Below are 14,391 nucleotides of genomic sequence, written 5' to 3'. Positions count from 1 at the left end.
GACCCATAACCAGTGAAGAAATTCAATCAGTAATCAAAAATCTCCCAACTACAAGGGTCCAGGTCCAGATGGCTTCCCAGGTGAATTCTACCAAACATTTAAAGAAGAGTTAATACTCATTCTTCTGAGAGTGTTCCAAAAAATAGGAATAGAAGGAAAACTTTCAAACTAATTCTATTAAGCCAGCATTACTTTGATTCCAAAACAAGACAAAGACCCAACTAAATAGAATTTCAGACCAATATCCTTGATGAACATGGATGCAAAAATTATCAAAAAGACACTAGCAAATCAAATCCAACAGTATCATAAAAGAATGATTCATCATAATCAAGTGGGATTTATTCCTGGGCTGCAGGGGTGGTTCAATATCCACAAATCAATCAACATGATACACTACGTTAATAAAAGAAAGGATAAAAATCATATTACCCTCTCAGTAGATGCAGAAAAAAGCACTTGACAAAATATAGCATCCTTTCTTGATAAAAACCCTCCAGAAAGTAGGGATAGAAGGAACATACCTCAGCAGCCTAAAGGCCATATATGAAAGCCCCACAGCTAATATCATCTTCAGTGGGGAAAAACTGAAAGCCTTTTGTATAAGGTGAGGAACACGGCGAAGATGTCCACCCTCACCACTGTTGTTCAGTATAGTACTGGAAGTCCTAGCCTCAGCAGTCAGACAACAAAAAGAAATAAAAGACATTGAAATTGACAAGGAAGAAGTCAAACATTCGGTCTTCGCAGATGACATGATAACTCTATGTAGAAAGCCCAAAGGACTCCACCCCAAAATTTCTAGAACTGACACACAAATTCAACAAAGTTGCAAGATATAAGACCAATATACAGAACTGTTGCATTTCTATACACCAATAATGAAGCAGCAGATGGAGAAATCAAGAAATCGAACCCACTTGGAATTGCACCAAACTGTAAGATACCTAGGAATAAGCCTAACCAAAGAGGCAAATGATCTGTACTCTGAAAACTATAGAGCACTTTTGGAAGAAATTGAAGACACAAAGAAATGAAAAAAATATTTCATGCTCGTGGATTGGAAGAGCAAATATTGTTAAAATGTCAATACTACCCAAAGCAATCTACACATTGAATGCAATCCCTATCAAAATGCCACCAGCATTTTTCACAGAGCTAGAACAGACAATTCTAAAATTTGTATGGAACCAGAAGAGACCCTGAAGAGCCAAAGCAATCTTGAAAAAGAAAACCAAAGCAGACATCACAGTTCCAAACTTCAAGCTGTATTACAAAGCTGTAATCATCAAAGACAGTATGGTACTGGCACAAAAACAGACACAGAGATCAATGGAACAGAACAGAAAGCCCAGAAATGGACCCACAATTATATGGTCAACGAATCTTCAACAAAGCAGGAAAGAATTTAAGAAACAAAACAAATGTGCATCAGGGAAAAAAAGAGAGAGAGAGAGAGAGGCAAACCAAGAAGCACTCTTAACTATAGAGAAGAAACATGGTTACCAGAGGGGAGATGGGTGTGAGGATGAGTTAAATAGGTGATGGAGATTAAGGAGTGCACTTGTGATGAGCACATAGTGATGTGTGGAAGTGTCGAATTACTATATCGTACATCTGAAACTAATTTAACACTGTATATTAACTATACTAGAATTTAAGTAAAAGCTTAATACAAAACTTAAAAATGATGTAAATATTAACTAGAGTGGGACATGGAAAACGAAGACAGTTGATTCATAGCAATGATGGGTTATTTCCGTTATTTCACATTTCTGTTACTATTATAATGTTATTCCACCAATAGATAGATGGGAGCATGGAAATCCCTTATTTCTCTTAAAGAAGGAGGGGGAGTTGCATGCTCTGGGACTCAGGAAATCATAGGAGTTCCAGCTGAACTGGAAGAGTGGAAATGAACACGAGCAATATAAATACATTGAGGGATTCTGGCTAAGAAAATTTGGAAACAAAGCTTAGAGAAGGGAGATACATCTGTGTTCCCAGGATTACAGAGGTAAAATCATGTTTTTTTGCATTTGTCTTTTTAATGAATGCTCAATCTTGGTGCCCTAGGAAACGTCACTTAAATTTTCACATCCATGCATTTCAAAACTGCTTAGTCCTATGAATTTCAGTTTGTATTTTGTGAAGATGTCCTAGACCCTCAATAAAATGAATATGAGAAATTCTCCTTCATATTTTTCTTTGAAATCTATTTAATCTTTTAAGTGTATTATTGAAAGGCTATGTGTTAGTGTTACTAAATATATAACAAAGAGAGATCCCAATTTGTGGCTAAACTAATAATAGGACAGATGAGCTTAAACCACAGGTATTATACTTACATGACTATGGTAGCTTATTTATCCTCTTGCAGCTCAGTTCCCTCATCTGTGAATGGAGGCAAAATCATCAACTTCATAAAGTCATTAAGTAGATAAAATGAAATAATGTATGTAAAGCATGGAACACAATACGTGACCTAGAAAACACTCAATAATTGGTTGTTATCCAAAAGATGAATTACGCTACCCTCCATGAATCCCCCTTCCAGGGGTTTACGGGAATGTGATCAAGTGTATACAGAGCTGCTCCCTTATGTATCTATTCCGTGTGAAGTATTTCTTTCTCCACTCTCTGTAGGTTGTACAGGTAGCCTTTTGTAAGATTTTCATCAGGGCCTGAAAACTAGTTTTGAGGCACGTGTCTTCTATACTCTAGTGAAAACCAACCAGATTGTCAGGGTGGACCTTAGGGCACAAGCTCAATCAGGTAGATCATCATCAATCAACTTTGCCAAAATACCCTGAATGTTTTCAGTGTTAATTCTTCCTTCCACAAAAAAATACACTTTTTTCTATATTAAACAAGACGATTGAGTAATCTACAAATATCTTTTCCATGTAAATTTCAGCAGAATTTCAATAACATGTACACTGTTGCAGTGGTGAAAATGGCAGCCACCTGATGTAGCTCTTTGATCCTAAATCTTAAGACACAACAATCTTGAATTTCCTCCACATCAATTATCACAAGTATAGTTAGAAATCATAGTTCAAAAAATATCGTTCAAGATTCTCCCTTTTCAATTACACCAAACTTTCAGCATAACCTAATAGGATGGAAATTAATAATTGAATATTTTAAAAGGTGTTTTTTTAATGTAAATTTGAAACTTTTTAAATTTATTTTTCTAGGAAGACAGCAAATCTTTAAAGGAACAGAGAAAACAGAAGAGCTTGTGTTTCCTAGGGATACTACTACAAAAGATAAAAACTTGTTGGAATAAAATTTTGAGGGGCTCTAAAGAACATTGAAAAATATGGAGTGGCAATATAAAGACATATGACTTTAGTTGTATCTTCCAAGAATCTATTTGCTCATACAGTTTTTGGGGGTAGAATACCCTAGAAGTGACAGAATGCCTCCTGGTAAAAGTGGATTACAGCAGCTGAGAAATTCATACAATAGAACTAGAACTAGATGGACGCAGACAGTGGAAACCAAATGCTGCAATCAACAAACTATTTTATATGTTTTTGGACATAATCAATCAGTATTAATTCTGTGATTTTTGTAAGATAATCCATGTAAACTATTAGTTGCAATAATACTTTTTAAACCTGTTTTAAAATTTCAGAAGAAGAGATAAAATCTGTGAAGTATATAAAGGTTGCAAGGATTAAAAAATAACATTGCTTTATTATCAAATTAATTTTATGCATCAGCATACTACAGTGAGAGTGGAAATTGGTATCTCTGTGCTGAAAATGTTTCAGAATTAACAGTGAGATGTGGGTAACGTCCATGAGAGGAGGAGTCATATACCTTAAAGCAGCAGCAGTATGAAGGAGTACAAGAGATTTAAGAGAGAGATTAAGACATGTAATCATACATGAATGTATAACACAGTGCCTTCACTAGATGGTATAGCAAATGTTTTAAGATGACCATAAAGAATAGTTTCACAAAATAGAAACTCACCTGTTCTAAGGATGCTAAACCATAATACTGAGTTATTTTGGTCATTTATATGTAATGAAATTTGTCTAAATGAGTTTGCAATTTGGGAAGTATATTTTTAACAGAATAATATATGTTGACCTTTTAATTAATGAAATGTGTATATTTAATTTTGACACTGTATCTGTATTATATACAAATATTTTCATACAGTATTACAAACGTTGCTTAGTTTGGATAACATTCCTCCTTTGATAATAAATGGCCTATGTAATAACACTGTCAGATTCACTTAATGCCTTTTAAAACAAGATTTTAATACTGTACCACTATTTGATCTCTCACTGTCATTGAATATGTGACTTTTAATACCTTATTACTCAGAATGTGCATGAAACCAGGACCCAAAACTATATAAGAACAGGAACTTTGCTTTCTATGTTAAATTTTAGTCTTTTAAAAGAAGCTTTTGTATATACCACATCCAGTTTAGAAAAGTCTGCCAATAGTCTTTGCCTACTTATAAAGGGAAATGAAAAACCTATTCTAGCCAGGCCAGAGTCCTTCAACAGCCACCACTTTGCTTAACTCACAGCCTTACTGCTCTTTTACGCTTTCATTACCACCTGGTAAAGTGCTGACCGGCTTTGAGCTTCAGATGAGGCTCTGGTGCCAGTGTGTGGTGTTAAGACTTCCCTCTCGGTTCAGGTTTGTGTCCCTGCCTCTCTTTCTCCCTCTCCCTAAATCCTATGGCGTTTCACCCTCACTGGTGCAGGTAGCTGTGTAGAATTGTACAGACAGTTGTACAGAATTCACTGACTGCTCCATTAATAGGGCTTTGAATCAAGTATGTTTTTTGTTTGGTTTTCATTATTAACTCCAGAAAAGGGGGCTAACACTTTCAGGAGCAAGTGATTCTTCACCAAGCTCTTCCTTCAGATGGACTTTTCCAAGTAAGCTATGCTTCCTTCCACCATAAAACATGGTCAACTGTGTGGTACACCTTCACTCTGATGAACTGGTATTGTCGGTAAACCATCAGCTGTAGAAATGAGGGAATTTTAAGTTTCTAAGGCAAACTCTTCAAACTGTCCTTGAAAGTGTTCCTTGAAGCCTGTCTAAAACATCCCTAACAAGTGTTGAAAAGAATTCCGAGATTATGGCAAAATAAAGAACAATATTTTTAAATGCTTGCAATAAGTTATTAAAATTTTCTTCCTTGATTTTCATTTGTTTATGATATGTTTGAATTTTAGAGAAAATTCACACTCAAAACAGTATTCAGCCTATACTGTGTACCAAATGCTTGAAAAAAAAATACCCAGGCATTTATGGTTGTATTTACCTTCATTGTTTCCTACCCACTAGGAAGGTAAGTGGAGACAAGGCAGGCTAGTTAATAACTAACTTGGATATTATATTTTTATATTTTTACTCTCCAATTAGAGACTTGTTTTATCCCAATGAACATTTTCTTTCCAGTATGTACATATACAATGCTTTAAAGCAGTATTTTCTAAAGTTTGTCCCAAGTAATCCTAATCCTCATCAATGCTACAGAAAAAGATGATGACGGCACAGAAGATGAAGAAAGATGAGGAGGAGGAGAAATATAAAAAGAAAAATAAAAAGAGGGAGGATTCTGAGTTCTGGAGTCAGATAAATTTTCTTTCAGAGATTTACAATTTATACAAGTATATTAAAGGATGTATAACACATACAGCTTTAAAAAAAAAGCTTAACACTAAAAATCATTTCCAAAATTTGACTAGAGAGCACTACTTTTATGTAAAATCCATTACCTAAATGCACTTTGGGGAATATTGCATTATATAAAGGGTCTCAATTAAAAGTCTTTTAGAATAGGCTCCCAAGGAATCCGTTGAAGGAAATACTCCTTCCAGGATTAAGACAATTCTCTTAAAACTACAGATCCTGCTCAAACTTCAAGGGGCATCTCAATTCCTTTCTCCTCAATTGCTATGGCTTCCATGATGATTCTAGATAATGTTAATATTTCTTCCTTTCGTTGCCCAGCACTTAATTTCCGGTATCAGGAATTATTATTTGATCAGATTCATCTTAATATTTTATCTTAAATACAACTTATTATTTACATAATTTGTTTTCTATCCACATTTGTTTAAAATGTTTTCTCCTGAAAAAGTATATGATCTTTTGCGTTCCTTTAAGCTTCTAATGGGAAAAGCTAGGTATATGGTGGTTAATACATAAAGACAAATCACATTAAACCAGTGTATCAATAAAAATCTAATTGTCAAAAAAATACATTACTGGAATAAAATACAACTTACTTAAAGGTAGATATGATAGGAGCATATAATTAATTTAAACCAATAGGACTCCACAGCTTTGTGTTCTCAACATCTCCATGGAATTTTCATTTCTAAACTTTGTTGTGAAACAGCTTTCAGTCTTGATTCTGACCAAATAATAGAATCTGTGGAGATATTATAGGACAAGAAAAATACAATAGGTAGGTACATTGATAATCACCAATTCCAACAGTTTTTTTATGTCTCAGTACCAAAATATATGTATGCACCTAGATTCACCAAGTATTTAGTATTTGAGAAAGATGCAAAATGGTTACTTTGGTTTGGAATAACCTGGGGTTTATTTTCATTTATTTGTTTTACATCCTCTTCATACACAACGGTAAGAAAAAACTGCGGTTTTCTGTAGAAAACAAATTTTCTAAGTAGGGGGGAGGTTAGATACACGTTAAGATCTTATTATCAAAGTGAATCAATTTTCTATCTGTATCTTACATGGGGAATACTGTGGAAACATTTACAATTTAGGGCTCACTGCTCCTGTTTTTCTTTCTTTAAAACACAGACTAAGGGTCCCATCCTTTCCACACTTCCCGGGTGGGATTGATGATTTTTTCGTTTGTGCCACCACTAAGGTCAACAAATAACTCAATAATCTACCAGGTGCTACCATGTGAGAGATGGGCATGTGCTTGCCAATTTCTACCTTTGATGCTTATCACAAATTTTATGTTTGAAAATAATCTGAATCAAATGGGAACATTTTACCTAAGAATTTAATTGGACAGGAACTCATAAATTGTTCTGGAAATGGTCCAAATCCTATGAAGTGAAAGGCGGTTGGTTTGAAGACATCTCATCAGGTGAAGTAAAAGCTTTCTAGGAGAATCAGAAAGATCTGACAGGAAAGTATAAAATCACACATATCTACCTTATCATCTCCTTACCCAGCATTCCCAGCAGAAAGGAAAGTATTTGTCTTTAGCTGTGAAAAAGTTTAAATATGTAGACAAATACATCTTTATACTTAAGAAAGAGGAGTTACTTTCATCAAGGTTAAGTTAAATACTATGGTTGGGACTTCTATCTTCACAGCCCAGTGGGTTTAAAAAGCCCCATCCTTTGAATACCACTTAACAGGAAGATGCAACACAGATACAGATAATTCACTCAACAAATATTTATTAAGTATCCATCTCTAATGTGACAGTTCTGGACCTAGAGGTACAAGAAAGTCCCTGCCTTCAGGGAGCATATATTCCAAAAAAGGCAACACTCAACAAATGAACAAAATTATTACAGAAAACAAATTCTCTGGAAAACAAAGAAAGAAAAAACAAGATTGATCAACAGAGGAGGTATTTTAGGTAAGATGATTAAAGACCCCTTTGAAGACATTTGAAAGTATGTTATTGGTCTCAAAAATGTCAACATATATCACTGGCAATATAAATTTCATTGAATGATTCAGGTAATTTGCAAAAAACCAAAACAATATTTCAGCTATAGTACATAGTACCCTGTAATAGAAATAAATTATGAAAATATCGATTGTTTGACTCTGAAGCTGTATGTTGCCCTTAAGTATAAGCTTTATTTATATATTCTGAAATAATTTCAGATATATAGGAGTTGCAAAGATAGTACAGAGTGTTCCTGTATACCTTTTACCAAGTTTCCTCTAACGCTAACATCTTACATAAGCATGGTACATTTATCCAAACCAAGAAATTAGCATTCTTTGTTGTGGGGATGAGTGTGTGGTGCATGGTTGAATGTTTGGCAGCATCCCTGGTCACTACCAGAGAAATTGAGGTTGCGAGACGGGAGGGATGGGGGAAATGGGCAAAATAGGTGATGGGGATTAAGGGGTGCACTTGTCAGTGATGAGCACTGTGTGATGTACGTATGGATGGATTGTTGAATCACTATATTGTACACCTGAAACTAATATAACAGGATATGTTAACTAACTGGAATTAAAAACTTAGGAGCGCTTGGGTGGCTCAGTTGGTTAAGCATCTGACTCTTGATTTCAGCTTAGGTCATGATCTTGTGGTTTGTGAGATCAAGCCCTGTGTTGGCTGCATGCTGAGGGTACAGAGCCTGCTTGGGGTTCTCTTTCTCTCTCCCTTTCTGCCCCTCTCCACTCTTTCTCTCTCTCTCCCTCTCAAAATAAACATTTAAAAAGAAAAAACAAAACAAAAAATAAAATAAGTAGATGTCACTCACCTATATTAAATATCGTTAAGTTAGGCTAGATGATTAAAAAAAATTCTTATCTTAAAAAAGATTGTAACTCTTGTACAACTAAAATGAAATATTAAAGTAATAGCATAAAGAGTATCTGGTAATGTTTGAGTAATAGGTTTGAGATGCATAAATTGTTAACAAAATGTGAGGGTTAAATATTAAACATTCCTAGTAATTACTACCACAATGGTGCCTAAAATGAGCTAGATTAAGGTTCTTAAAAATCAGCATATGGGGGCGCCTGGGTGGCTCAGTGGGCTGGGTGGCGGACTACAGCTCAGGTCATGATCTCACGGTCTGTGAGTTTGAGCCCCGCATGGGGCTTTGTGCTGACAGCTCAGAGCCTGGAGCCTGCTTCCAATTCTGTGTCTCCCTCTCTCTCTGCCCCTTCCCTGCTTGCTCTTGCTCTCTCAAAAATAATAAACATTAAAAAAAACAGCTTACGAATTATTAAAGTCACAGCAAAATGAAGAATAAAAACTATCTTTTATAAATCTCCATAATGTCATGAGATAGATATAGATATATCTATGTTGCGGAGAGGCCTTTAAAATAAAATTGGAAGCTGGTAATATTAAATTATCTAAAAGCACCCTCTAGTGGCAAAAAAAGCAATCCACGTATAAGCCAAGCAAACTTACATATAATGAGTATCCTGATAGTAGTAATTAACTAAAAAACTTCTGAATGAAAATAAGTGTGGCTATCATTAACTTGGTTTTAATGATTTTCTACTGCTCAATTCAATAACACAGTTGGAAAAATTATCTTAGTACTAAAAATATATCCACCACATAAAATACATATACCTACAATGCAAATATATTGCATTGAGTACAAATCAAACATGTTTAATTATATTAAAAAATTTTTTATGTTTATTCATTTCCTGAGAGAGAGACAGAGTGCAAGCAGAGGAGGGACAGAGAGAGGGACATAATCCAAAGCAGACTCCAGGCTCTGAGCTGTCAGCCCAGAGCCCAATGCAGGGCTTAAACTCACAAACCGCCAGATCATGCCTGAGCGGAAGTGGGATGCTTAATCTACTGAGCCACCCAGGTGCCCCTAATTTGATTATATTTTTACTAGAGACAGCTCCTGTTTAAAATTTTAAATATGATAGTCTAAAATTACTAAGTATTGATGACAAACCAATACTTTTTGCCATTAACTGTAACATTACCTAATTCGAAATATACACGCAACATTTTCTATCAATCTTAAGTTCACTAATGTTTTCAACTGCTATATTTTACTGGCCATGAAGAGAATTTACTATGCATTAGAAATCTTGTAATGAAACATTTAGAATACTCTGAAGTCAGAAAACACTGCAATTCAGTAAAGTAATAGCAATTTTTTTAAAAGCTGATGGCACAAAAAAATGGCCAATTAAAAGCTACTTTCTGTCATTTAAAAAAATTTGTATTTAGACTTTGAATATTTTCTTCATATTTCAGTGTGCTCTTATCTTTCTACCTATGTCTGGGTAAAAGCTAAGACATTAATAAAGACTGACTGGAATTTTTTTTTTTTTTGCTTCATCTTTATTGAATAGGTTCAAAAATGAAGACAATATTTATAATAAAAAACTGTGAACAAGAGACAACAGCAACCATAATAATTTTACTTTATCAAGCTAATGACTTTCAGAATAATATATAAGTAATTTTTACATTTTAAATTTAAGCTTATAATCATTTTTTATTCTACCACACTGGCAAATACTTGTGAAAATAAATAAAAATAAACTAAATGATCTAGGAAAATTTCTCATAAACTGAACTATTGCACAACAAATCAATGTGAGAATAATATATGTAAGTAATATAAAAATGCATTTAAACACATTGTCACAACATGTTTCATAATTCATAAGTATACTTCACCAACTTACTATTTATAATAATCTCTGGGTTCTAGAATTGGATGATTTTTTTTTACCAACTCATTTTCCATGTAGTACATTGTAACATTTACTTGCTACTGCAAAATTCTGTGAGAAACAAACACGTGCCACTTCTGTTTAAGTTCATTTTATCTACCCCTCCCCTTGGGCAAAAATTATGTGGTCTTAAAAAAAAATAGTGCTCAGTTCCAGGTAAAACAAAGTTTAAAGTTCTTCCTATGATTTATAACAATTAAGACAGAATAACATATTATATAAATGAAAATCTAACACGTACATTATTCTCCTAAATTAATTACAGCTTATTCTAATAAATGGACTTTTTTTTAAAGACTAATTTGACTGAATGAAGACAACCAGAAAAAAAAAGTTAATAAAAAATAAGGAAAGAAACCATAAGGAAAATAGAATAACAATTCCCATTATCTCAAGTTTACATACCCTGCCCGAATGAAAAACAAAAACAGAAACAAAAAACAAAAACCCCAAAAACTAATGAATACAATTACAAAGTATAAGCATAAATAAATTTCAGAAAAATTGTAAGCCACAAATTTCTACATTAACCCTTACAGTTGATCACAGTCATAAACGAGAAGCTATAAACTGCCTATAAAAGATTTGCTTATAACTTTATAAGATCAAAGCTCTTTCCATTCAACAGAAATTACTAATAAATTACAGAATATGGCTGCATAGGCGATCAAAGAAATCTGCTAAATACTGTTACATTGAAAGTGACAATGCTTAAAAGCTACATTTTAGCCAAAATTAAAGTATAATTAAATTTTTGTGAATGTTTAATTACATAAGTCAGCTAATGCATTAAAGCAATGCATTTTCAGTGGGGTTTTTACTGTGATGTGAATGGTGTTTTGGCATTAAACACTAAAAAGAAAATATAAGTAGGAAAATTAGATATTCTCTTGACCTACTCATAACTACATCTAACTATACTTCAAGGGAAATTAAAATTTAAAAATTGCTAATGATTAACTATCCAAATTATTTATTAGGTGAGGTGGTTTGTTTTAAAATCTATTAAAAATAATTTTTTCTAATTACACAGAAATAAATGTGTAGAATTTTGTAAGGAAATTTATGCATTTTATATTATTTTCAAACTTTGCAAATAAAAAAAGTAGTAAAATAAAACTCTTTAGACATGAGGTTATGAAAAAAATGAAATATGGAGATACAATTAGAAATAGAGTATACATTCAACTAACAAAGAAGTAAAAAAAAAATCATTCAGTTATGACTGGAATAAGACACATTTGTATTTTTCAGTCTCGTGTCTCTAAAAAGGAAACTGCATAATTACATTTTAAAGAATGAGTAAAGACCTTTAAATTATAAAATTAATGATATACCGAGTAAAGGACAACCTAGACCCGTGGGGCTTTTTTCCTTTCTTTTTTAATATTTATAAAATTAATTGTTGGCAAGCTCTACAGAAATGATCTCACATAACTAGTTGTAACTAAAAATATTCTCTTCATTTCCAAAATTTCAAGCATCCCATCCTATGATACTATCTGAAAACAGGCACCAATAATAAATATGTTTGTTCTGATTTTTTGCTCAAGGTAATGATCATCCCTAAAGCTTGCAGGACTGAGCACTAGTGTTTGATTTTGTGGAGGTATGCTTCATGTGCTTTAACAACAATAACAGAAAAGTAACACCTAAGTTAATGATTCCACTTGAAATTATTTTGACAGATGAGTGAATATTTCCTTGAATGGCACAGTTTGGGGCATCAGGTATTTATTATACACAGTATATGTACACAAATATATACACACACACATTACACAGCCAAAGATTATGCTTCAAAAATTGCTAAAAAAAGTATTTTGAATAATTTTAGCATAAATTCACTAGAGGAAGTGCTTAGCTGTCCAAGCAGCAACAGTCATAAAATTTTAGACTTAGCTTTTTTTTGGACTCTGTTCACAGAACCATTCTTCGAATGCCACATTCACAGCAGAACTTTGCCCATTCTACAGGGTATTTAGTCCCACACTCGTGGCAGAATTTTGGTAAGTGTCCTGTTGAATTTCCTTCCATGCCTTTAATGTTCCCGCCATTAAGTGAAGATACACAGTCTCCATCTGGCCTGAAGAAGTATAGGAAAAAAGTGGAAACACAAAGTTCTTGTCAGTAGTTTTCATAACCCTTAGAAAACACAACATAAAAATATTAAGTACAACTAAAACATTGTTTAACCTCATTTTTAATATTCTTCTAGTTTAGATTTAAAAAAAAAAGAATCCCTTTTAGTTAATAATGAAATTCTAAATGTTTTCTTTGGCATTTTATTTGTCCCTGTTATGAGAATCTTTCAGGAACAAATGCCACCACACTTTGCATCTCCTCAATATACTACGTATTTACTACAATGGGAACATGATGGAAATTTAGGTGTCCCTTCTGCAAAACCATCTCTACAGAGAAAACTGGCACTCTGCCCTGAGGAAAGGTGGAGGTCTTTCCTCCAAATACACATTGTAATAAATATGTACATATAACATATATATAAAACTAAATGCATAATTTCTCCCAATCTATTATGCTATTTTCACTGTATCCATAGTATCTTTTAAAATTCTCATCATTATCATTAGGTCCTTTGCTCTAATTTAGTTACACTAACACACTCAAATTCTTTCATCCTTTATCCCCTGTACTGCAACCCTCATGGCTCTGGACACTCTCACTGTCACCTTGAACTCTGTGTCCCCCTTTGCTTTAATTGTTGTCCATCTGACATGCAGTATATGTTATTTATGTTATGTCTTCTCCATAAGATTGTAAGCTCCCTGAGTGCAGGGATTTTTATCTGTTTTATTACTGCTCTAGGCTAGGATCAAGAGAAGTACTGGACATAAACTCATCTCTCAGTAAATATTTTTTTAACGAGTAAGTGAATGAGTAATACATGACAAGGATAAAGAAAGCAAAATATTTGGTCTGTTTAAAATGCCAAAGAAAACTTCTCTCAAGATTGATCAACAAAAAAGGAACAAACAATATTCAGAATAAAAGAGGGATGTAACTACAGATATAACAGAGATTTAAAATTATAAGAACAATTCTATGCTAGCAATTTGAAACTCAGATGAAATGAAAAATTTCCTAGAAAAATGTACTTATGAAAACTGATTTCAAATAAACTAGCACTAAACAAACATAATCATTAAATTATGAATGAAATAGTAATTAACAGACTACCCCTCCTTATCACTTAGGTACACACACACATAATGGACTCAGGACAGTTTTACACGGTAAATTCTACTAAACTTTTCCAAAAGAGGGAGGTGAAAAACAATATTCTGCAATTTCTTTTCAAAGGTTGTTTGAAACTCAAACTAATAAGATAATATAAAATTAAAATAAATTTTACCTGTTAACTTGGAAATACATGTAAATATCTTCAAGAATTTCAGCAAATGCAATTTACAAACATGTAATTCAGGACACTTTAGATTTATTTCAGAACATAGGACTGATTTAACATTAGGAAATATATTAATACAATTTATCACATAAACAGACTAAAGGATTTAAAAATATTAGTTATATGTACATATATGATATTCAATAACACTCACCACTTATTCTTGATTAAAAAAACACTTAGAAAATTAGGAATAAAAGGGAATGTCATTACATCAATAAAATGTATTTAACAGAATTCTGTATCAGTCTCCCTCTTTAATGGTGACATGTAAGAATTTTCTTTAAAAACAGAAATGTCAACAAGAATGTCAGCTATAATCATTTCTATTTTAATATAACCTATAATGTAGCCTAAGTTGAACTCCTTGTTTCTGTGGACACATCTGACACTGGGATAGCTTCCCAGCCTTCTTTAATGAAAACCTTTAAAAAGGTGGAATGCCAGCTGTGCTTCCAGGCCATAGAGCTTATACGCTGTCCACTGAAACCAGACATCCC

General features: G+C 33.2%; 2 protein-coding genes across 5 annotated transcripts in view; one reads left to right on the top strand and one right to left on the bottom strand.

The window, feature by feature from the left end:
• Nucleotides 1-14,391, top strand: part of IL7 (interleukin 7) — a 96,035-nt gene that overhangs the window by 56,019 nt on the left and 25,625 nt on the right. For 2 of the 3 annotated variants that reach the window (XM_058699908.1, XM_058699906.1), the window contains one exon: nucleotides 3,201-5,158. The exons of the other annotated variant lie outside the window; for it this stretch is intronic. In XM_058699908.1, coding sequence (XP_058555891.1) covers nucleotides 3,201-3,320 — 120 coding nt within the window. In that variant the 3' untranslated portion in view covers nucleotides 3,321-5,158. Of the gene's footprint in view, nucleotides 1-3,200; nucleotides 5,159-14,391 lie in introns of those variants that run through there. 3 annotated transcript variants of the gene reach the window in all.
• Nucleotides 7,429-14,391, bottom strand: part of ZC2HC1A (zinc finger C2HC-type containing 1A) — a 52,893-nt gene continuing 45,930 nt past the window's right edge. For both annotated transcript variants that reach the window (XM_058699905.1, XM_058699903.1), the window contains one exon: nucleotides 7,429-12,547. In XM_058699905.1, the coding sequence (XP_058555888.1) occupies nucleotides 12,382-12,547 (166 nt within the window). In that variant the 3' untranslated portion in view covers nucleotides 7,429-12,381. The remainder of the gene's footprint in view (nucleotides 12,548-14,391) is intronic.

The sequence above is a fragment of the Neofelis nebulosa genome, chromosome 14 (genome assembly GCF_028018385.1).
Source record: "Neofelis nebulosa isolate mNeoNeb1 chromosome 14, mNeoNeb1.pri, whole genome shotgun sequence".
Taxonomy (NCBI): Eukaryota; Metazoa; Chordata; class Mammalia; order Carnivora; family Felidae; genus Neofelis; species Neofelis nebulosa.
The sequence above is the reverse complement of the archived record's forward strand: the minus strand, read 5'-3'. Positions and strand labels throughout refer to the sequence as shown.